The 24251-nt window shown below is 38.7% G+C and overlaps 1 protein-coding gene across 2 annotated transcripts in view; it reads right to left on the bottom strand.

Annotated features, from left to right (window-relative positions):
* The window catches only part of A1CF (APOBEC1 complementation factor), a 33836-nt gene extending 29350 nt beyond the window's left edge, over positions 1-4486 (bottom strand). For both annotated transcript variants that reach the window (XM_077821793.1, XM_077821794.1), the window contains exons 1-2: positions 4388-4486; positions 654-788 (exon numbers count right to left, since the gene is read on the bottom strand). In XM_077821793.1, coding sequence (XP_077677919.1) covers positions 654-788; positions 4388-4486 — 234 coding nt within the window. The remainder of the gene's footprint in view (positions 1-653; positions 789-4387) is intronic.
* Positions 4487-24251: the final 19765 nt, after the last annotated feature.

Genomic DNA, 24251 nt, shown 5'->3' with positions numbered 1-24251 from the left:
AAAAATATGTGAGTGACTGCATGCCAGTTCACACATCCAATGACAGTGGCTGCATGTGCATATCAGTGAAGGCTGGTTATAACCTGTGGTGTTTCATGGTCCAGTAGGGGACGTTAGACAGGATGGGGCACATTAAGGGCCCTACACACCTGCTAGGATCTGGAAGGAGTCATTGAAGGAGCATGCTGCTCCTTTCAAAATCAGGCGGAAAGAATGCTATATCACGCTTTCTCTGCCCAGTGCTCCCGGAGGCATTCTGCTTGTATCAGCCCTGTGCAGATAGCATGCATCAGAGCACCTCTGCTCAGCGCTTCTGCTCTATACCCCCACATTTCCGTAGCTCCAGACAAGTATAAGAATACAGCTTAGTCCTGTAATAGAAAGTGAGACTCAGAACAGATTTAGGTAACAGGCGCAAACTATACAGTAGCCTCACCAAACACAGAAGTACTATGGGTTATACACTGAGCAATGTACACACACAAAAGAATAGTCGCTAATGTTTGTGTATTAGAATTATATGCATTTCAATTTTCCATTTGTTATTTCATGTACCAGACCTTTGAAAATGCAGCCTTCTTTCTGCATACAGTTTTTTCAGGAGCATGTGTATAGTACAAGAGGAGGAAAATCTCTTAAATGTAAGACATTACTTTTTCACATAATGGAATAAGTTCATCTTCAAAAAGGTCTCGGGGTAATTTCCCAATGAAAATCTCACAGCCCCTCTCTGGTGGCGGGGCATCCCAACCAGGCGGTGGACCTCCATACTTTCTTTGTCCATTTTCCTGCATCAAAGAAAAGAAACGTAGTTTAAAATATATGGAATCAACAGAAATATCTCAAAATTGCCTTATTTGTTTCTATAACTCTCCATGGACTTATCTGCATAACTGTGCCTTTCTTTCTATTCCCGCCCCCTCCCCCTTCACTTGGCCTCTCTGCTCATCTAACACTGGCATCCTCTCTGACCCTTCATAAAATTCTGATTCAATAACATCCTTCTTTTCAGCTCTTGCCATCTGAAACAATGTCTCTGTGCAACTCTTCCTCATTAAGACGTGATCCAATGCCCAATGAAGTCACTCAGTATTTGCTAAAATGTTACCTATCTTTGTTTACTTAAAGTTGAACTATGTGGATAGACCCTAGTCAAATACTACCTTTCTGATGCTGTAGTGTTTAATATAACATGATGTATTGGACAAGGATGCCAGCCTGCCATAGGCTAAAACGTTGCCTGCCTAGCATCAATCTCCTTTTACAGAGTCAAAGTTTATAATTTACTAGTGTTTAATGAGCTTCAGAAAGCAACCAGATGTCATAATCCAGCTCCACTGAAGTCAATAAAAAAAATCTCCCATCAACTTCAAGAAGAACAAGATCAGCTCCTGTGTGCTTTCTACAGTGGCTAATGACAGTTTCCTGATGTACTTGAGAGAAGACCAGTTTGTACTGTAGACTAGAGAGTTTCTCTGAGGGTCACAAACAACATACGTTAGAGTATTGGAGAGATGAGTGTCTTGACTTCAGTTATTTTGGTCAACATTTTTTCAAATGTTTGAGTTGGCTTAAAAAGTCAATGTCCAATGGCTTTTCTAAACCCAACATGACATGTGCACTGAGCAGTTAGTTTTGGTTCCAGCCTAGTAACACATTCAACAAAAGTACAAGTTTTCAACAATCCGCCTACTGCTCGGAAACATTTTATTAATTATTACATGTATACTGGATTTTTGTAGTTAATGGTGAGCTTCTTATTATACAGAACAAAGAGATGAGCTTACATGTCTGTTCTTGGAAGAATTATGTTTCTAGGAGGTATGGGAAAGAGGAGAGGGTGGGACATTTACTAAGTTACAGCAGTGTCCACACAATGAGTTACTGCATGACAAGCTGGTCCACTGTAGAGTCACACCCTGGCTTGCTGTATAGACAAGCCCTAATTCTCTAGTTATTTGCCCTCCGAAGTCATTCCAACCATAAACTATTTAATAAACAGGGAAACTGTTTCAAGCTCCTTACATAGTAAGAGAGCACAGCAAAGTGAAACTGATTAGGATCTTGAAGGGAAACTAATTAGGAATATAAGTGATAAGGGACCAAGAAGTCTCTTCCAGCCTATTGTCTATGGATTACCACTTGGACAGATGTAGTAGTAAATTATCCATTTTCATTCTTACTGTAAACATTTTCATCATAATGGGAGAGTCATTACAGTACTTTCAGAAGTGAATTCCTGCAGTATCAAATTTTAAAACATTGAAGCTGGCAACGTTAAATACCATTTCCCTGAAGGTGTAATTCTGCTGAGTGATGCATGAACGTCTATTGATTCATTTTGTATAGCTAAGGTGCGATAAATCTGTTCAGTTTTGTCACATTCTTAATTGTGATTACTATGTAATGCATGCTTATGGATCCTGCAGGATCCATTCAAGAGAGGCTAAGTAAAAGGAATTAAAAAAAAACCCCGACCCAAAGTAGATTCAGATAAGAAAGGTTTGAGAAGATTTACTATGCCACTGCAAAACAAAGGACTGGAAAAACAAAACCTTTTATTTTAATTAGGTCATTGTGTTAATGTATTTGTAGGTGAATGGGATGACTTAGCAGAGGAAAAAAAACCCCTATTTCAGTCAGCAAGGTCTTCACCTCACGGGTTGAAAGAAGGAAAAAGTAGTCCAACCCAATTCTCAGCTCTCCACAGATTTGGTGGTAGGAGGAAGAACTGTTTTCTTAAATCCTCTTCCCTTTTTGCAGGTGAGTGAGTGGGCAGTGGGGAGAGTGAGGGTGGGATAAGGGGCAAGCTAAGAGAGCAGATACTTGGGTACTGTGGTGATGAGTTTGATATAAAACACCAGAGAATGTGAGGAAAGGAATGGGGTGAAAGGAGAAATAGGATAAACTCTGAAAATGGCAGGGAGGGACAAAGAACCTGGGAAGCAAAGAGAAATAGAAAGGTGTCAAAGGAAGAAGAGATGCAGTAACTGAAAATGGAGGTAAATCAAATATTGAAAAATACAGATGAAGGTAAGAAAGAGAAAAGAAGACTGGGATAAAGAAACTAATGCAGAATATAAATACAGCAGACTTATGTTATTTTTATCTCACTTTGTGTAAAGTATAGTAGATAACAATGTTAAAATGCAACAAACCCAAATGCTTGCTTACCTATAATGTGTGCACACAGCTTTATATGCTATATAAACACACTGTTTTTTGTTATTTTAATTGTCTGCCCTGTTGTTTTGGTAGCTCCAAGTTCCTTTTAGTCCAAAACTGCCTCTTTGGGCTACTGTGCTGCTTCCCATACTTCTGTCCCTAAACAACTGACAGGATCTGAGCCTTAGTAAACTCCATAAAACTCACTCTCATTACCATTTGCAATTATAATCCCTTAGAGTTTACCAGATTATTTCATAGTATTGCCTAATTTTCTATTGCATTTGAAAATGAAATATGTTGAGGCCATGTTTGTTTTGAGGATGAGTCCAAAATTCAGTAAACAGATGGATAATTTGACTTTTGAAGGGCTCCCCTGCCTGCTACAAATTTAGTAAAAATAAACAAAGATGGCTCCCATTTTGAGACCTTCTCAAACAGACTTTAAACAAACCTCTGATTATTAAGGCTGATAAATAATCTCTCTCCTGTGTCAGATAAATTAAATACTTAATCTTTAGAGACTAAAAATGGTCCCAGGATGTCAAATTCAGCCCTGGGCCTAAACACATTTAAAGTACAAAGGGTATCTAATTCAGGCCTGGTTTACACTTAAATGTGAGGTTGACATAGCTACAGGGCTCAGGGATTGTGAAAAATCTACACTTCCGAGCGCTGTAGCTATGCCGACCTAACCCTTGGTGTAAAAGCAACTAGGCTGATGGAAGCATGCTTCTGTTGAACTCACTACCATTGCTTAGGAAAGGGTATTCCTATGATGATGGAATAACCTCTTCAATTGCTGTAGGCTACAGGGTTAAGCCAGTATAGCTACAACACCTCAGCTCCGCCACTGTAGTCCCCACAGCGTGGACATTGGGTTTGCTTTGGTATATTATAAAGATAAAGTGCAGCTGTGATGTTCAGATTGCAATCCAAAACTTCCCTGAGATTCAGAGACATTCAGCTCTAGGTTTTTGGTTAGCTTATCATGACTGGTTACAGTGTAACAAAAAAATCAATGTAAGAATTCAGTCCTACTTATTAAAATAAAGCATCTTTCAGACATACACAACAGAGAGAAGGGAAGAGAACCAACAAAGAAGGAAAGTTTCCTTGTTAAATATTTACCACTCAAGCCCTTGACACAACTACTTAATTAAAGCTAAAATTAGATGCTATGCAAAAAATAGCACTCAAGCATGTGACCACATGTTCTTACCTGGATCAAACTATATCCTGTGCGGTGAATTAATGCACGGAGAGCAGCTTCTTTCTGTGTGCCGGTCAAACCATCCCCCGATTTTTGATTTGATTCCATTGTGAGTGATTATCAGCAAAAAATCAGGTTAATTAGGGGTGCTCACTGCAATCAAATTTAAGATAAATTAAGTAAATTAATTTTTCTGGGAGGAGAAAGTCCATTTTACTGAGGATATTTACATGATTCATTCTCCCTAAATAAGTAAGTTGAGATAACTTTGTCAGAAAAACAAAAGGACAAAAAGGAAAGTGACCTCCCCCTTTACCTTATGCAGAGTAGGGACATGACACATTATGTTGATCCTGCAATCACTTAGATTTATGTATGTGAATAATCCCATTGAACTAAATGACACGAAATCACATAATTAAAGTTGAGCATTTTTTGAAATGTTTGTAGGATTAGGGTCCTTGTGACAACTTTGGAAAACAAAGTATCTAAGTACATATATGCAGAACCAAAGTCCAAAAAGACAACCAAACAGGATTGTTTACTGCAACGCTAATACAGCACATGGAGTGTAAAATATCCCAACCCTGCACACTTAAAATAATTTCTAGTATTACTTTCAATCTACCAGATAAACACTAAAATGTCACACAGTAGCTTCCTTTTGTATAACTCATCATCTGTTTACTCCTTAATATTTTTTTAAATCATTGCTTTAACCCCACTTTTCAGGAAAGCAAGGGGTAGGGTGAATAAATGACAAATTTTAGTCTTTAAAAAACTGTGTATGGTATTTTGGGGGCCCCATTGCTCCAACTCTTGTTCTTTCTTAGAAGCCCCGTATTCTGCTGCAAGTTGCTGCTGTCATCAGCATACCGTATAATAGAAACACCAGAAAGAGCAGCAGAGACCAACCAGCCTGCTGTTGCTTTAAAGTGAGTAAATTTGTCTGATAAGAAGCACCAGAATGAGTGAAACTGGGTAACCTGTGTAAGTGTGTTAGAATGAGAAATTGGGGCACCCGTGAGAGTGAGTGAGTGCAGTGACTACCCCTGAGTGGCCATATGAGTGATGAGCATAGGGGGTAGGGAGGGAACAGAATGAAAGAATATGGAGGAAGGGAAAGAAAAGGAGAAATCAGGCTGGGGAAAGACAGGCATTGAAAAAGGGAGAAGAAAAGAATATTGCCTGCCATAGAAAGAAGGAAGAAAACAAAAAGCAAAGACCACCTTGTCAATTTATTTTAGTTAAGAATATGTAATCTCAAAACATTGTAAAAGGCACAATTGTATGATAGCTAGAAATATGCCATTTTTAGAGGGCCCCATAAAATTCTACTGTCCTTCCCCTCAGCACACCAGAATTGTTTGTGTACGAAGCATTTCATTATACGCATGTCTTATGCACCAAATTAGCCCAGCGGGAGAGGGGTAAAGAAAAAGGAAGTCTTTTTGTAGGGTTAAAAACAAATAACGCAGAATAAATTGTGTTATATACGTAAAAATAAACCTTTATTAATTTTCATTAATTTTCTCTCTAATGCCAAAATTATTTGATTTGCACTTGCTGTAATGTGTATTGTTTTGGGGTTCATTGAGAAGGACCACATTTTTGAACCAGGAAATGGCTAGCATGCTGCTAGGCTACTTGTTGGTGACTGGGACTACAGCAGACCTCAGAGAGAGCAGCAGGGGAGAATTAAAAATTCAGTAATGCTAGGACTGAATTAGTGCCTTGGTGCTTTGCCATTGCAGTTGTCCCAGTCACTGTGCAATGGCATGTGTTCTCTCTAGTTTGTTACCCTAAAAATACGAGCCTTATGTGTCACACTTTACAGCGAAGGACTATGAAGTATTGTATTTCTTCTAAGCTAGTTCTCAATTTTTTTTTAAAGCCACTTGAGATGTAAATGGTTACAGCTGACATCTCTTCCTTGAGCTGCTGCTTGATAAATATCTGTACGTGGATACAACCTGCAATATAAGGGTCCCCCTATTACAGGATGAGAGCCTGGAGATGCAAAGACAAGTGAATGTGCTTGATCTGAAATCAAGAGGATATCTCTTAGTGCATAAAGTCAAATGCATGCATGTGACCTTACATACCAATTTAGGCCTCAATCCTGTAACTTGACCTTTGCCTAGCAGCATGCTAGCTATTTCCTTAGGGGTGTGTCCTTCAGTGAGAAACTTAATGTCATGCAAAATGTAGTCACTATGGCTATGTATATATGTATATAGCTATTTGACTAAAAGTAATCTTTTTTTTATTCCAAAAGTGGTATTTCTCTTCACTCACTCTTTAGTTTGATCATTTTGTATTTATAATTTCTGCTCCCCCTTTTTCCTGCCATGTTGAGTTGATCTGTAAAGATTTTAGGATGGACTTTAATTTTAATGTGTTTAAAATTGTCCTTGTGATTTAAAGTGGAACCAGTGATAGCTGCCTCAGAACGTTGTTACATTAATGAGCTGTTTTCAGTTTTACTTAACTCTCTAACTGTGAAGCTAAAGGAAATTACATAATGTACAGTGACTGTATCACTCTGAGGTGTCTCTTCTTAAGTTTATTGGCCAAATTGTGCTATCAAATGCATGTGTGACATTCCTATTGGAATAATTGAATGAAAGGCAGATTTTGGCCTAGAGGATTTTTGAGCAGAAATTGGGTCACATAATTGTACTGAACTGAGGTCTAAAGAACTCATGATCAGTTTTTGTTATGTGTTCATTGTATAGGTAAATGGACTCCTCTTCTTTAAGGTTTTGAAAAAAGGCATAAAAACTACCTGGCTCCAAAATCTTCACTGACATTCAGTACAGTTAGCTTTATTTTCATATCTTATTGTTTTGTAGCTCTTGGTCTGTTGTTAGATTTATTTACAGTTTTCATTATCTACAATACAACTTAATGATGATAGTCCCTGTAATGTTGTACACTTGAACTATTTATCACATAGGGTTGGGCCACTTGGGATATCTATTCTGATTCTTTGCATTTTTGTCTTTCACTCCTTGTAATGTCTTAATTACCACTCATGTGCACTGGGTGGGCGATGGACTAGACAATATAATAGGTCTTTTCCACCTCTAATTACAGAGCGAATGTCTTCTTTTAAATCAGCTAAAGCCTAATTATTGCTTGTTTTATAGGCACATATTATTGTTACAGAAGCTGGTATATGTTTATTGCTTTGATTTTTTAAAAATAGTTATCTGAATTGCAATTAACTTGCTATGAAATATTTTTGTGAAAACTACAAGGAAATGTGTAATATATTTCAAAGCTGAGGCCCAAAGGCTACTCATTAGTTGCCAATATGACCCATGCATGACCTGACTTCACAACTTTATTATACTGCTCTAAGCCCTGATCCTGTTTCTACTGAAGTCAATGACAAAACCATCATAGAACTCATCAGAAATGTTACTTTTATGGACATGTCCACAGCACATATGAAATATAATTTGTAATGCAAGAACTCCAGCTCTCAAAGCCTCTTTAAATTCCTGTCCTTACTTACCAATACGTGGTTCAGACCTGTCACAAGAATAGAAGTTTTTTGATTGATAAAGATGAAAAGGAGAAATAAATGAGATGCTCTGACGATTTTTTTCTAAAAATGAAGAACCTAACTGTTGTGTGTAATATTCTCTTGTTTCAAAAGTCAACAGCTAATCAATGACCACTTAAAGGAATACAATTTAAAAAAATCAGATACTGCTGTTGAGTACTCCTGTCACTTCCTGTGGTTTTACTATTGCATTTTGTTTTCACAAGGCAACAAGTGGTATTGTTAGAAAACACCCACACACCTATGAGCTGCTAAAGGCCTCATGTCCTGAAACTCTGAGGACCTTCAACTCTTGTTGAAAATATGCACCACCTGACGGGACTGGTCCTTGCCAATGATATACTGGGATATCCTATATATATTCTGTACATTAAAAGTTATTTTATAGTTGCTAACTATTCAGGGAAATAGTAGAACTTATCTAGGCATTACCATAACAATCTCCCTTATCTAGGCATTACCATAACAATCTCTGACCCACCTCCCCCCAAGTCAGGGATCTTCCCATAACCACATTTCAGATGCGGTTTGGAGATGGGAATCATAACTCCCTTTTGCTCTGAACCAGCTCTTCAACTCTTAATCACTTCTGATAAGCTTGGTCTGACTTCAGCTCATGTCTGAGGTGCCTCATGAGTGACTGGTTTCAACTTCGTTTGGGTTGAATTCCATTTATGGTAAATAAACAGATTTTACTAGCATAGCACAGAAAACAAAGCTGCAAAACAAACTCTAATGTTAGCTAAAAGACTTTAAGTCAGATTCCACTAACTAGCAACAATGTTTGATTTTCAAAGTATCGAAAAATGTACCTGAGCCCTAGTCATGCCTGAAATCAGATGGCCTTGCATCAGCTGCTGGTCAGAAGTTATGTCCAGGCTACACAAATAATTTCTCAAAGGCAATGCTGGCAAGGGAAACAATACTCACATTACAGTTCTTTCCCAGTCCAACCAAGCTAATTTTGATCTTGTTGGTATTCATACACAACTAATTGAGCCATCAAATCATGGATTTCTATGATGCAGGTGTCATAACAGCTGATGTCCCACTCAAAATCTGGAGGCAGGTACCATTAGATAACACTTAGTCCTGCCATGCATGCAGGGGACTGGACTAGATGACTTCTCGAGGTCCCTTTCCAGTCCTATATTTCTATGATTAGTATAACAACAATGCCCTAAACCCAAATTTTTCCATTAAGGAATATATAAAAACTGAAGAGGAACAGGGATGAAACCACATGGCCCAAGAAGAATTCCACAGTCGAAGATTATGGGGTATGACCAAAATCAATTGAGCAACATTCCCATCCATACCCAACTGTGATCACACAGCAAAACCCCATTAGCTGTAATATCAAATGCTATTGATACATCTCCCAGGATCAGGCCTCTACTGTCCACTGAGGTAAATAGCTCAGTATTTTTGCCCTAAACTATTGTAAAGGCTGTCATATAAATCAAGTGATATCTAAGGAAGGATTTTTTTAAATTTGTGTAGGGGAATCAGCAAGTGGCAAAGAGGTTATATAGTAGATTCTTTCCTACTCTCAATCCCTGCTGACAAGGTAAAGGATATGGCTAGGGATTTCTTATGCCCAGATGATTCTAATCGGACATTGGTCCTCTTGAGACCATTAGCAAGCAGAAGGTGTAACGAAGGCTACCGTGGCGCACTATGTGCTCCTCTGCTATGGGTCAGTATCTGAGTCATATTTTTTTATGCTGTGTATCAGGGCCTACATTAGGAAATATGACAGGTTTCAGAGTAGCAGCCGTATCTGTATCTGCAAAAAGAAAAGGAGGACTTGTAGAAACTTAGAGACTAACAAATAAATTTGTTAGTCTCTTTGGTGCCACAAGTCCTCCTTTTCTTATTAGGAAATATATTTATCTAGATGGAAAGATCACAGGTCAAACCCCATTTGCCTTACTAACACTGGTAGGCCTACTGGAATCTGTGAGTGAGGCAAGCTGAATTATTGCATTCTAATGAGTCACTTGCACAAGTGTGTTTCCATAGCAGCTGAATTTTTCAGGTTGTTACTTTCGTGCTGTCTCTGTCCTCAGCAGTGACCTAGATAGAGAACTATTGTAACAGCCTTTTTTTCAGTTAATGTGGTATGAAGTAGCCCCAGTTCCTGATCTGTACATTTCTGAAACCCCATGTAGGTTCCCATGAATGAATTCAGATTTGCCCACTTGAATGCTGCAGAGGTCTGTATTAGCCTTTTGCTCAGGCATGAATTTAATAATACATTGAATCCAAGTTTATCCAAAATGCTATAAGTACTTTACTGTATGAACTCTCTTCACCATTTTCTCATAACTGCAAAATGGTTAACATGATGATTTCATGTAGGAGTCATGGTAGATAACCAACTAAATGTGCGCTTTCAGTGCAATGCTCTGAAAAGAAGCTGACAACTTGGAAAGGTTTCGGAAAAGAGCTACGAGAATCATTTGAGGTCTGGAAAATTTGTCTTACAGTGGAGGACTTAAGAAGTAGCTTGTTTCTTACCTATAAAAGATGATACATTTTTCATGACATTTGCTTCTTGGTTGTGATCTTTTGTGCTATACTCTGAGAACATTAATGTATACCTTATCAATTTAAAAATTATATTTACAATTAAAATTGTAAAGTAACTGATCTCAAAGATACCCAATACTGAAATTTACTATTTCTCCTAAGGTAGCAAAAGCAACCCAGCTGGTGTTGTAACTTGCTTTTTGGTGACTACAGCAGCAGAAAGTAAATGATTTACTAAAGTCCAGTCATTTCAGCCTCTCTTTGGAAACATTTGTCTGGTGGGAAGACCTTACTCTGACTGTATGTTACCTGGTAAAAAAATGCACAGAGTATGGATTTATGACTGTTTGGTATTGTCACACTCCTGCAGAGATTACTGTGTGTTTTGGTGACTTACGCAATGCACGGGCATTATGCTGGCAGTCTGCAGAGCAATGAATGTCAGACTGTTCTTAAAATGTAATGGATATGTATTTATACTGATCTGATATGTTGAAGACTATTGGAGAATTTATAATAGGTATATACTGTAACATATAACCACCATCCAACACACTCAGTCCTGCTTTAGATTTGAGAGGTATGTGCAATGCTGGCAGCAGCTTTTGCACTGTGGTATACTAGCAAGAAATAAATGGCTTTCATTATATGTGAAATCACGATTACCCTTATTTTTATTGATTTTATTCTTTTAAATCCTTGGATTGGATCAATTTGTTTAGACCACAGTATGTCAGTAGCCTGTTCATGAACTCCAGTGAAAAACCTACTTTCAGCAAGCTGTTTGAACTAACAGGTGAGGTACTTTCAGGATAACACAAGGTATTAATCACTGGAATCTGGTGTTGACTATTTTTAATTTATTTTCTAAAGGAGCCTGTGTGGAAATCCTTGCCTATCATGTTCCAAAAACATTTCCTAAAAGTCTTTCTGAGGGGTAAGCAGAAATAATGATCTCTGAACTTAACACACAGCATAACATTTTCACTGACAGCCATAAAAATCCTTTAAAAATGGATGGCAAACAAAGTAGGACGTAGGTACCTCTGAGTTATGCTCTTGCCCTCTTAAACTCTGATAGTTCCAGAGATTTGGTTTGTTGCTGCTGTTAAGATTTTTTTTAAAAAATAGTGTCTTTCAATAGGTAGAAACTATCCATCTGTGTGCTGATAGTGGATTAACTTTTAACCAATTAAATTCACATACACTTTTTTTGAAAATTGATTTGTAATTCAGTTTTGTAATGTACCAGAAAACATTACTTGACTGCTGAATGAAGGGTTAAAAATTCAGAAAGTAGAAGCGACTAAGAGGAGCAGCAGATTGTCAATTCCTTGTATAGCTTTTTCACCTTTGAAGTTACTGGTTCAAAGCCCCATAGTAGCGAGTTCTTTAGCATCTGAAGATTGTTTTATGACTTAGGCTACACGAAATCTGGGCCCTTTCACAATTATTACAATTACTTAGAAGGAAACGGAGGGGAGGAGGGAAGGGAAACCTTGGCATGTCTGGACCAGATTTTCATTTGCAATATCTTCATGGATGCTTCTGTTTTTTAGTAGACTAATACCAGCTTTTGAACAGTGCAAAAGACCATAGGAGTCCACTCATACACAAGGGAGTATTCATCCTAGGATTGCCAGTTTTGGTTGGACATATTCCTGGAGGTTTCATCACATGATTTAATCTTTAAGTAAAGATTAATCTTTTATTCCTGGAACCTGCTGGACAATCCTGGAGGGTTGGCAACCCTAATTCATCCCTTCCGACCTATATTCTGCTTTGTGCTTCTACAAGCTGCTATGTGAAGGGTGAATCATCCTCCCCTAAACCTTGCTCTAGCTCTTGCTATTTCATGTATATTGGGGACATTTTCCAAGCCATAACTCCCACTAAATGCATTTATAAATTAAATAAAAATATGTTCCCACAAGCATTTGGACCTACAATGACCCAGGATTAGTATCTGGTGCTACAACAGTGCAGTATTATCATATTCTACACTACTAGGAATACAGCCTTGAGTAACATGACACCAGCAAGGAGAATTGCTGCCATAGAAGTTGAGGGGATAATTATTACTTTCTCTGTTGTTTCTTGCTGAAGCCAATAATCAGTTAAGAAATGGACATTGCAACAGGGGAAAACCAATTTCAGTACTCATCATTAAAAAGCTGTTAATGACTGCATTTAAATCAATGGGTATGTTTATAAATACATCTTAATGAGCAGTGATCACTCAAGTAGTTAAATCTGTGACATCACACTGTTGAAAATATACTGCCAAGTTATCACTGGCTGAGAACCAGGAATATCGGATTGATTCCACCCCTTACACCCATTTGGCAAGTGCTCTAATATTTTTTCTTTTCTAAATGATTTTCTTTCACCTTTCTATGTTAAAATACTTTGAAAAGAAAATGTGAACATAGGCATAATAAATCCCCAACATAAGAAAAATCCAAGTTTATTATAGTATTATTTTGCTTATGTCATTTTACTCTAGTCGTCTATAGTACCTGTGTATGACCTATGAATCTTTCATCTACTGTGTTTTCCTGAGGCAATAAGCATTCAGGAACACTTTCTCCTTGAGTATAATTTCTGTGTGATGATGGTTTGGGGACGCTCTGCTGAACATTATGCTTCATTTTAAAGTGAGAGAATAGGTGTGGTGATATAAAATATGAGAGCTATTTGTCAGATTAAGTGTGACAATGAGGTTCTGATCACTCATGGTCTTCAGAGGTATCTTCTTATTAGACTGGGATTGTTCACCACCCCGAATTCTAATATGAATAGTTGTGTTCTGCCTACTGAAATCCCCTTGCAACTTCAATTGGTGCAGTACTCTCTACTTCCTTTCCTAAAACGTTGCGTAGCTCTTTTTACTAAAGAAATAAGTGCAGTTTGGTATGTGAAGTGATGAATCTTGAGAGTGAGAGAGGCAGAGTTTGTAAAAGACTTTGTGATCTTTCAGGATGAAAGGCACTGCATAAATGTTGCTATTTCAAAAATCAAATTATCTTGAGCCAAGTCCTGAGAGGAGCTGAACATATGCAAGTCAGTGAGAGTAGCTGCTGCAGTGGCAGAACCAACAGGGGGGCAAAGGGGATGGTTTCCCTTCCCCCACCCTGAGCCCTTTAGGTATATGCATGGTACTTTTTCAAACACATTTTTCAACTATTCAGCCTACCTCCTCCCCTCCCCCAACTCCTCTTAGTTACAAAACCTGGCTCCACTACTGTGCAACTGCTCAGCATCAATCAATTAGTTTGTCATGTGGCTGTTCTCTGTGGCACTGAACAAGGAGAAAGGATAAATTCACAATATTGAATGTGCTTTGGATAGAGAGGTTCTCAATGCCCAAATTATGTACTTATGACACTTCAATATGCATTGTACAAAGATCAGTCTACCATAAAGCAGCTGATACCTTGAAATAATTTCTTACTCAGATGGAAATTTCCATTTCCAATATACTACTCTTTGCATTCAGGTCTTTCATGTTAGCAATGCTCTTTAGAGAAACCTAGTTACTGTTTCCATGAATAAGATAACAAAATGGTGTTTATCCTGTGTAGATCAATATAGTGTCTTGTTTGAACATATTGAGTCATTCAAAGACACATCTAATGAAGGCCATTTTGCTGTCATACTCACAGCAGTACCACTGCTTGTGAAGAGTAGCGTTCTTTGAAAACAGCTACTGAATTCACTAACTAAAAATGCATATTTACTTGAGAAACTATTCAGTTCTTAACTGGAATTTTAAGGATACTCTTCACCCCCTCAACTAAGATTCTTAATTAACAAAGTATTCTTTCTTAAACTATTTTTTCCAATTAATCCAAAGAGAAGAAACGTTTTGCTTTCCCCCAGGCTTTTACCCCAGAAACACTTAGGGTATTAAGCACTTTGGTTGGTTGCGTTTGCAGAATCGGGTCCTGTATTAGCAGTACAACCTCAGAGCTCAATTCTGACACCCTTACATATAGTATCTATCTTCACGTGGTCATAATGAAAATTATTACTACTCAGTGCCAATAGGGGTAGCAAAATGGGAACTCTGAAAGCTAACCTACATTTAGGCTATTCAAAAAAGCCACAGATGTGATGGGTAGTGATTACAGTCCACAGGTTCTTTACAAGATTAATATTAATATAAACTAAAAGCTTGTGCACACTCCATTTACATATCTTATTTACTCTTGAAAAATGGCTTATGCATATAGTTTAAAAAGATCTTAGACCACATAATTAAATATTTGTTCATTACCAATTGTTTGGGGCTTTTGAACGTGAAAGAAACAATCAACACAACTCTATTTCAGAAAACCATAAACATGCCAAAAAACTCCCTCTAAAGATGACGTTTGTTACTGAATCTACTCCCCCTGTTATTTTAAACATCAAAAAAATCTAAGACTTTTGATTCGTTTAATAAAGAAGTCGACCTCACACCCACATGTGTGATCTTTGAAGCCTTATATATATATCTTGCGGGAGTGGGGAAGGAGAAACTATTTGAGAAGCTTAATATATTAAACATTATACTTTTTTTTCCCTGTTTTGATGAAGTTGTGTATATGAACTCAGGTATTTTGGAGCAGTGATTGCCTACAAAATGGAGAATAACATTTTATAAAAGGATGAAGAAATATTGTAAAAATAGATCTTGGGAAATATACCCAGCTTGTTGGTGAAATGATCCAATATCCTGATGATTAGCAATGGAAAGTTGTGATTTAACAACTCAAAAGTGAATTATCTTGGGTAAAATCCCCCTTCTCTTTCCTTCACCTTTTCACTATCCATAAAAAAATGATGGCAACGTTGGGCAGGTGGAGTTCTTTGAATGCCCCACTTGCTTTCTGAGGCTTGCAAAAGCTTTTGGCGGGGGGGGGGGCACTAGCTAAAGAGCCTGGGGCATAAAGACTGTAAGCTGATGTGAAATCTGATCAAGAGCAAGAAGTGCGGTCTCTAGCTGTTGTCACTACTATGCCTGCTTCAGCACTTTTCTGTCTGACACAACAATGAGCAATCTAGCACAGCCTGTGATGTTCAGTGGTGGTAAGCTTTCAAGAGTGCTCACGTCCTCATTGCTTCTGAGTTAGAGAAATTAACGCAAGAAATAAGCAGAACACATGAAAAGTGTGAATGCGGGTCCTTCCTATATTCTCTAACATGTGCATTAAAATTTTCCAGTGGCTCCTTTTAGAAAGCAAGCAAGCTGTAATTAAAACACTCCTTACAAATCCTAGTAAAGCAGATAGCGATGAAAGCTGCTTTTAGCTAGATAACAATATTCCCTCTTTTTAGAGACTTAAGATGGAAAAACCAAACAACATGGACTGTACCTGAGCAATTTCAGAGATCACCACCCGGAAAAGTTCGCCTTGATTATGGGGAATTTGCGACGTGTCACTCTGGTTATTCTCTAATCATCATATCAAACTCCAAAGGTTCAGCAGCCTCAGCTTGGTTTACAGTCCCTGCAGGTTAAACTTTAACTCACCCTATCTCTCAGTTCCATGCAGCCCTTTGACCAGCTAATTGGGTCACTGCAGCTCAGACAATATCTACATGAACTGCATTTGTTTACAAAATTCAAAAGACTAAGTCAGAATTTAACTCGAATAGAAGTATATAAGCTGGGAATGCAATACCATTTTGAAATTGATTACGTTTAGTTTTTAATCTAATTTCCTGGTTCACACATCCTCACTTTAAAGATCAGATTCTTTAACTTTGTTCTCTTAACAGGGTTCTAATGTAGCTCTTGAGGGAAGATATGGGTGTCCTATCTCATCTATACAGTACCTACCCTGTCTTACATACTACTTTTGTTCAGGTATTTAGCTATAAGTACAATATTTAAGTCAGGTAAGAACTTTGTCCATATTACATAACACAAGCTTTCAGTCCATAAACTGAATAGGGTCTTACAACTTAGAAAATTGATGAGCATCACATAACCTTATTTGTTCTCCAAATAAACAGAATAATAGCTACAGTGGGAAACAGGACAAAAACGCATTGCCCATTGCAAAGAAATCTCAAGGCTAATTATGTCTTTCACAGAATAACACTTATGAACATACAGCCAATATGTATGGAAACACATTTTGAAAATCCCAGGTAGTGCTCTAACAGGTAGTGTTCAGTTTACATACAAAAATTTCATTGGTAGGTGCTGAAAGATGATTTCTCTTTACCCCTGTTCCTCTAAGAAAAATCTCAGTTGCAAATGAACTAAATACACAATACCTTTAAAATGCAACATTTAAACCTTTTAAGACTATATTTCCAGCAAGAAATAAGGGGGTTGTTAGGTGTGGGAATTGCATTGTGTTCTGGTGGTTTTAAAAAAAAGACCCCAAATCCTGCACAAATTTAAAACTGCTGAAACAATTTTTCAGTTACAAGCTCCTTTAATGTAAGAAAAACAGGCCACAGCTGCTTCTTGGATCTGGTGCACTTCAGTCCCAAATTATAACTTGCTATGCCATCAGAAAATTTTGCTTCCAGGAGCAAATCCATCCTCTTCTTCTTATAACCTCATACGAGTACCTATCCTATTCCAAAACATCTTGCATTACTTTTGTCACAATGGGAAGTATTTAGGTAATAAGGACCCTCTCGGGAATCCACAGCGATGAGCAGGACCAGGGGAACAATGACAAAATATCCACTGATGAGGGAACTTCAGGGACTATAGTTTTGAAATGTTTTATTGCCTGCATTTTTAAATAGTTGTTTTTAAGATTTCCTCTTGTAGGAAAAAGAAAAGGAGTACTTGTGGCACGCCATTCTTCAAGGATTTCCAGAAATGAGTAGCCGTATCCCAGTCTGCCACACTTCCTCTGATAAAAGTAGAAAGATGAAAACTAGTTAGAAATTCGCATGAGCATCCCCCTTCTTGCCTCACCACCAACCTGCCCCCATGAAATCCTCCCTATGGGAGGAATACTGAGTCACAGACAAAACAGGAAGTGATTGATCAACCACTTCTAGATGAAAGTGGTCACTTATTCTTCCACACTATGAAGTCAGTGAGAATAGTTAGACAATGCAAACACCATCACATATATAAACCAGCAAGAAAAAAAACATTGCCCCTTTGAGAAATAGCGTATTTTGGAGACTTTCATGATGACTTCCTAATGGAGGAGAAATTAGTGATGCAGAGTCTGGATATATTCTTTATGCAACTTGTCCTATTTAAGAGGTCCTGGACCAGAGGTAGTTGCAAACAGCATGCAGGAAATTCCCTCTTTCAGGGGTCCCAGCTCAAATCCAAACACCTGGTTCCAAAAGAGCAACTCTACCCTAAAAGTTAACTCTAGTTAGATTAAGGAAGAGCACAACTTCCTTTGCTGCTTGGCACCTACGCTTCCCCAAGAAACTCAGTAAGAAAAGCAACATCCTACAATTTTCTAAAAACTTGCTCTCCTGCTTAAAAAACCTGTAAGACTATATATAACAGTACAATCTGGTGACAACAATAATATAGCCCAAGATAGCAAATTGCTCATGGTATAGACCAGTGTTTTTTAACTTGTGGTCCATGGACTATGTCTAAGATTTCCAAAGGGGTCTGCACATCCATTCAAAATTCACAAATGAAAAAATGTTGAAAACCACTGGTATAGACAAAACCTAACCATCCCTATCTGTTCTTCACATAGCTGGAACAGGCTGTACATTGGATCAGTTGAGCAGATTGTAAATATTTCTGGGAGAGTGGAAAATCATCACACTGCTTTTGAATGAATTTGCCAGAGATGGAGGCGAGTGGAAAGAGATTGATCGTGAAGTCTAACAGAAAAGTTTCCAGGTACTGTTTCCATCTAATGTCAGGCATCTAGACTGGCATAAAAGATCTCTAAGTAAGAATTAGTCAGTAAAGGAAAATTTCCCTTAGATTCCCTGAAATTAAGAATGAAGTTCCTGTATAATGGAAAATATTTTATTTCAATTTCAAATCTCTTCAGCACAATTTAATAATGAAATTAATATATTTGAATGACTTGACAGAGTGTGCTCTAATGTGGGTCGCCATGTTCATTAAAGTTTAAATATATAACGCTAAAGATCTAATCCTGCACATGTTTACTGCTGTCAGAATTTTGCCTTGCATCAGTGCGACTGCTCAGGGTAGTAACATTCCAGTTGATACAAACGGTAGCGGGTTTGGGCCCTAATAAGCGTTCTGGACTTTGGGGAGTTTTCCATCGTGCCATTGCACTGAATTAGTATTAAACTAAAATTTTTAGGGTTTGTTTTCAGGAATTTCAAATATTTATACAGTTTGCTGATACTTTAGAATTGGAAAAGTGCCATATCAGTGTGTGTCTAGTTTTTAAAGGAACTAGCCAAACTCCACAATGTGGCTAGATTACAGAGGGGCTTACCCAAAGCGAGCAGAATCTATTTGTTAAACAGTGGAACTGAGTCATGTTAATAAGCCAAACAAATCTCACTGGCACTGCATTATATTTATCAATTTGATGGTGTTGCAGTGGCACAAGTTGGCAATACAAAAATTATTTTAAAAAAAGCATAACTGGAAAAAAGCCAGGAAATTCAGAATTCAGAGTAAAATGCAGGGACAAAATCCTTGGCACACAGACCAAGAAACCAGAACAGTACAGGTGGTGTTTGTAGTATTTGTTTAATGACCATTGAATCTTCTGGTGCATAAGTATCAGTAGACACTACAGGCATGTGCAGGTAGCGTACAGTCTTGTAATATGCTTTATGCTGTGTTTATGCTTTTTGCAACCTCTTACCACTCCTGTGGGAGCGTATTAAAGTTGGTGGGAGGTGATTGCATGTGCATTGGAAGGGAGAACTTGTATATAAGATAAAACACATTTTCTAACAACAAAAGCAATGGTGAACCATGGTATCCCAAAAAGTTATTCCTATTTTTAACTCTTGAAATGCTACACAGAGTTTACACTGTAGAGTCCTAAACCCAGGCTGTTTTGTTTTCGAGCATTGCGAGAGGAATGCAGTCATAAAGCTAAATGGCTTTCTAAATAATCATGGGTTCAAGTGAAGGCTGCCCTCTTGAGAGGGAACAGTAACATCAGCACAGCAGGAGGAGCTTCTGGGCCACAAGGATGTCACATGAACGCATGAGGTTCAGACCTGACTTCCTGCAGATATTTAATCTTTTGGGGCCAGATGGCCAGGAGCCCTTGTCCCCATCCTGACAGGTTTCAGAGTAGCAGCTGTGTTAGTCTATATTCGCAAAAAGAAAAGGAGTACTTGTGGCACCTTAGAGACTAACAAATTTATTTGAGCATAAGCTTTCGTGAGCTACAGCTCACTTCATCGGATGCATTCAGTGGAAAATACAGTGGGGAGATTTATATACACAGACAACATGAAACAATGGGTGTTACCATACACACTGTAACGAGAATGATCAGGTAAGGTGAGCTATTACCAGTAGGAGAGCGGGGGGGAAAAACTTTTTGTAGTGGGCCAAATCAAGGTGGGTCATTTTCAGCAGTTGACAAGAATGTCTGAGGAACAGTGGGGGATGGAGCAGGGGAATAAACAAGGGGAAATAGTTTTACTTTTGTAATGACAGATCCACTCCCAGTCTTTATTCAAGCCTAAGTTAATTGTATCCAGTTTGCAAATTAATTCCAATTCAGCAGTCTCTCGTTGGAGTCCGTTTTTGAAGTTTTTTTGTTAAAGAATTGCCACTTTTAGGTCTGTAATCGAGTGACCAAAGAGATTGAAGTGTTCTCCAACTGCTTTTTGAATGTTATAATTCTTGACGTCTGATTTGTGTCCATTTATTCTTTTACGAAGAGACTGTCTGGTTTGGCCAATGTACATGGCAGAGGGGCATTGCTGGCACATGATGGCATATGTCACATTGGTAGATGTGCAGGTGAACGAGCCTCTGATGTGATTAGGCCCTAGGATGGTGTCCCCTGAATAGATATGTGCAGCCACAAACCCCACCTTTTTAGAGGAGAGACTATATCAGATTCTCTGCAGACTTTTCCCCATCTTGTGAATATTTTGGCAAGTATTTCTCTCTTCTTTAAAGAGCTGTCCTGCTTCTCGTTTTTTAGTGACGTGTTTAGGAATAAAATGTAATCACTCATTTTTTAAAACCCCATTACTGGTAAAAATTGTGCCGCTTGCTTGATGTTTCATTTTTCTGATGGCTAAATAGAGTAAAAATGCTTCCAACTCAAGAAACAACTTTTTTTTTTAATTTAATTTGAACGAACAAGCTCCTTTATATTTTAATTGTTAGTTGTGTGCCATTGTGCAATCATAAAAGCATAATGAAGATTATGAACACTACAGTGCTAATAATGAACACTACAGTGCTAATAAACAATGGTCACATAAACACCACCCTATACCGGAAACCTACTGACCGCTATTCCTACCTACATGCCTCCAGCTTTCACCCTGACCACACCACATGATCCATCATCTACAGCCAAGCTCTGCAATACAACCGCATTTGCTCCAACCCCTCAGAAAGAGACAAACACCTACAAGATCTCGATCAAGCATTCTTACAACTACAATACCCACCTGCGGAAGTGAAGAAACAGATTGATAGAGCCAGAAGAGTTCCCAGAAGTCACCTACTACAGGACAGGCCTAACAAAGAAAATAACAGAACGCCACTAGCCGTCACCTTTAGCCCCCAACTAAAACCCCTCCAACGCATTATTAAGGATCTACAACCTATCCTGAAGGATGACCCAACACTCTCACAAATCTTGGGAGACAGGCCAGTCCTTGCCTACAGACAGCCCCCAACCTGAAGCAAATACTCACCAACAACCCCATACCACACAACAGAACCACTAACCCAGGAACCTATCCTTGCAACAAAGCCCGTTGCCAACTGTGTCCACATATCTATTCAGGGGACACCATCACAGGGCCTAATAACATCAGCCACACTATCAGAGACTCGTTCACCTGCACATCCACCAATGTGATATATGCCATCATGTGCCAGCAATGCCCCTCTGCCATGTACATTGGTCAAACTGGACAGTCTCTACGTCAAAGAATAAATGGACCCAAATCAGATGTCAAGAATTATAACATTCATAAACCAGTTGGAGAACACTTCAATCTCTCTGGTCACGCAATTACAGACATGAAGGTCGCTATCTTAAAACAAAAAAACTTCAAATCCAGACTCCAGCGAGAAACTGCTGAATTGGAATTCATTTGCAAATTGGATACTATTAATTTAGGCTTAAATAGAGACTGGGAGTGGCTAAGTCATTATGCAAGGTAGCCTATTTCCCCTTGTTTTTTCCTTTCCATCCTCCCCCCACGAAGTTCTGGTTAAACCTGGATTTGTGCTGGAAATGGCCCACCTTGATTATCATGCACATTGTAGGGAGAGTGGTCACTTTGGATGAGCTATTACCAGCAGGAGAGTGAGTTTGTGTGGGGCGGGGGGGGGCGGAGGGTGAGAAAACCTGGATTTGTGCTGGAAATGGCCCACCTTGATTTTCATACACATTGTAAGGAGAGTGGTCACTTTGGATAAGCTATTACCAGCAGGAGAGTGAGTTTGGGGGCGGGGGGGGGGGGGCGGAGGGTGAGGAAACCTGGATTTGTGCTGGAAATGGCCCACTTTGATTATCATACACATTGTAAAGAGAGTGGTCACTTTGGATGGGCTATTACCAGCAGGAGAGTGAGTTTGTGTGGGGCGGGGGGGGCGGAGGGTGAGAAAACCTGGATTTGTGCTGGAAATGGCCCACCTTGATTTTCATACACATTGTAAGGAGAGTGGTCACTTTAGATAAGCTATTACCAGCAGGAGAGTGGGGTGGGAGGAGGTATTGTTTCATGGTCTCTGTGTATATAATGTCTTCTGCAGTTTCCACAGTATGCATCCGATGAAGTGAGCTGTAACTCACGAAAGCTTATGCTCAAATAAATTGGTTAGTCTCTAAGGTGCCACAAGTACTCCTTTTCTTTTTGCGAATACAGACTAACACGGCTGTTACTCTGAAACCTGAATAATGAAGATGGTAGGAAGAACTCAAACCTCCCAATTAAGTGATTCAAAACATCTGTATAAAATATTGTGTAAGGGTTTAATTACAAAGCCCCAAATAGCACAATAATAAAATCACATAAAATCAAAATCTTTGATTTCTCTGTCCGTTTTCATTATGTGTTAGTCAGCAGTTAGTAAACTGCCATGACACATTCTGTGCAGAGCTGGCTGGTCATATGGTGCTTGTTGGTTTCATGGTGCTTGCTCTTCCTACTTGGTGAAACATCTGGAAATAGGTATCCAAGTGTTGTATTGCAAAAAAGGATAGAAGAATTGTTCTTTCTCTCACGGGGATTAAAATACTCGGCTTCTTTGAAGTGGTGGGGTGGGGGGAGGGGTCTACTTTTTCGGATCCACTATAAAAGCCAAACGGGGCAGATTGCTTACAAAATACAAAGAATATGGCTACATCTCTATAGACGATCCACAGAAGGCTCACTGTACTTTTAGTGTTGTCTCCCAAAACACTCATGCTATCTGCATATTTTTTTTAAACAGGGACCTGTCCTTGAAGCTGCCAGTTTGTGAAATTCATTTTTTTAATACTTGACATTTAATTTGTATCTTGTTAATGGAAATAGAAAATAAACCCATCTCTTTTTCCCTGATCCATGCACACTTGTGCACAGGAATGACTAAACATTTTCTGCACACTGACATTTGAAGAGAAAAGGCAGAGAGACAATTATTTCCTACATTCTTAATGTAAGGGAGTGAAATTCACCCATGAGTGAGGTATCAGGCTAGTGTCTCCACACTACTTAACCTCTGCAGAGGGCATAAGTGAGCAGAGTGGTCATACTATGGGACTTGACACATGCTTTCTGTGCTACAATGGGCCAGTCTATTCTGGATCCAAATAAGCTGAGGGGGCTATTGGATGGACTGGGAAGGAGCCGTAGAATTTCAGACCCTCTAAAAGATGGCTGGTAGGGCAGCAGTTACTATCCAACCCATGACCAACACCACTTTTGGCATAATTCCAGAGGATCACTGCGGACATTGCTGGCATCAGCTGCATCCCAGTACTTGGAAGATTTTCTTAAGGCCATGGTGAAACAACACAATATGCAATTTCACCCACTGATAAAATAAACAACTGGAGATAATGCAGGGATTTTATGAGAGTCACCTTTTATCAGCGCTGGCATAGGGGATGGCAAACATTATATATACCATGCAGAGTTGCAGAGAACAATCACAAATACGACTGTATTAGAAAATTCATTGTTTAGTACTGTCTCCTTCCTTCTTGCACAGAATACCTCTTGATGAGCCTTCACAAAGACAGAGCATAGGTATAGCTGCCCACAGTTCCACTAGAATGGTAATAGAAAAACCAAATAACTTTTCTAAAATAAGATTCAGGTGTCTGCAACAGACTGGTGGCACATTACAATGTGCACATTAGTAAGTTAATATGTCTGAGGAGACAGATACACATGAATTAATGGAACCACCTAGGGAAGCTGAGGTTTGGGCTCAAGGGGGCTCAAGATCCATGAAGTGCTGGTGGAGCTGGGCCTACAAGTAGCATCCAGCTGGACTGACTCCTGGGACTACTAGGGTACGCTGATCACTAAAAAATTTTGTGGTGGCAGCAGGCTGAATGAATAGTTGTGAAACTATTCATGTTGCCCATGAAAATGTGACTAATGTTTTTTTCAGAATATTGTGGTGCC

The sequence above is a fragment of the Eretmochelys imbricata genome, chromosome 7 (assembly GCF_965152235.1).
Source record: "Eretmochelys imbricata isolate rEreImb1 chromosome 7, rEreImb1.hap1, whole genome shotgun sequence".
Taxonomy (NCBI): domain Eukaryota; kingdom Metazoa; phylum Chordata; order Testudines; family Cheloniidae; genus Eretmochelys; species Eretmochelys imbricata.
Note: the sequence above shows the minus strand (reverse complement) of the source record. Positions and strands in the feature narration are given on the sequence as shown.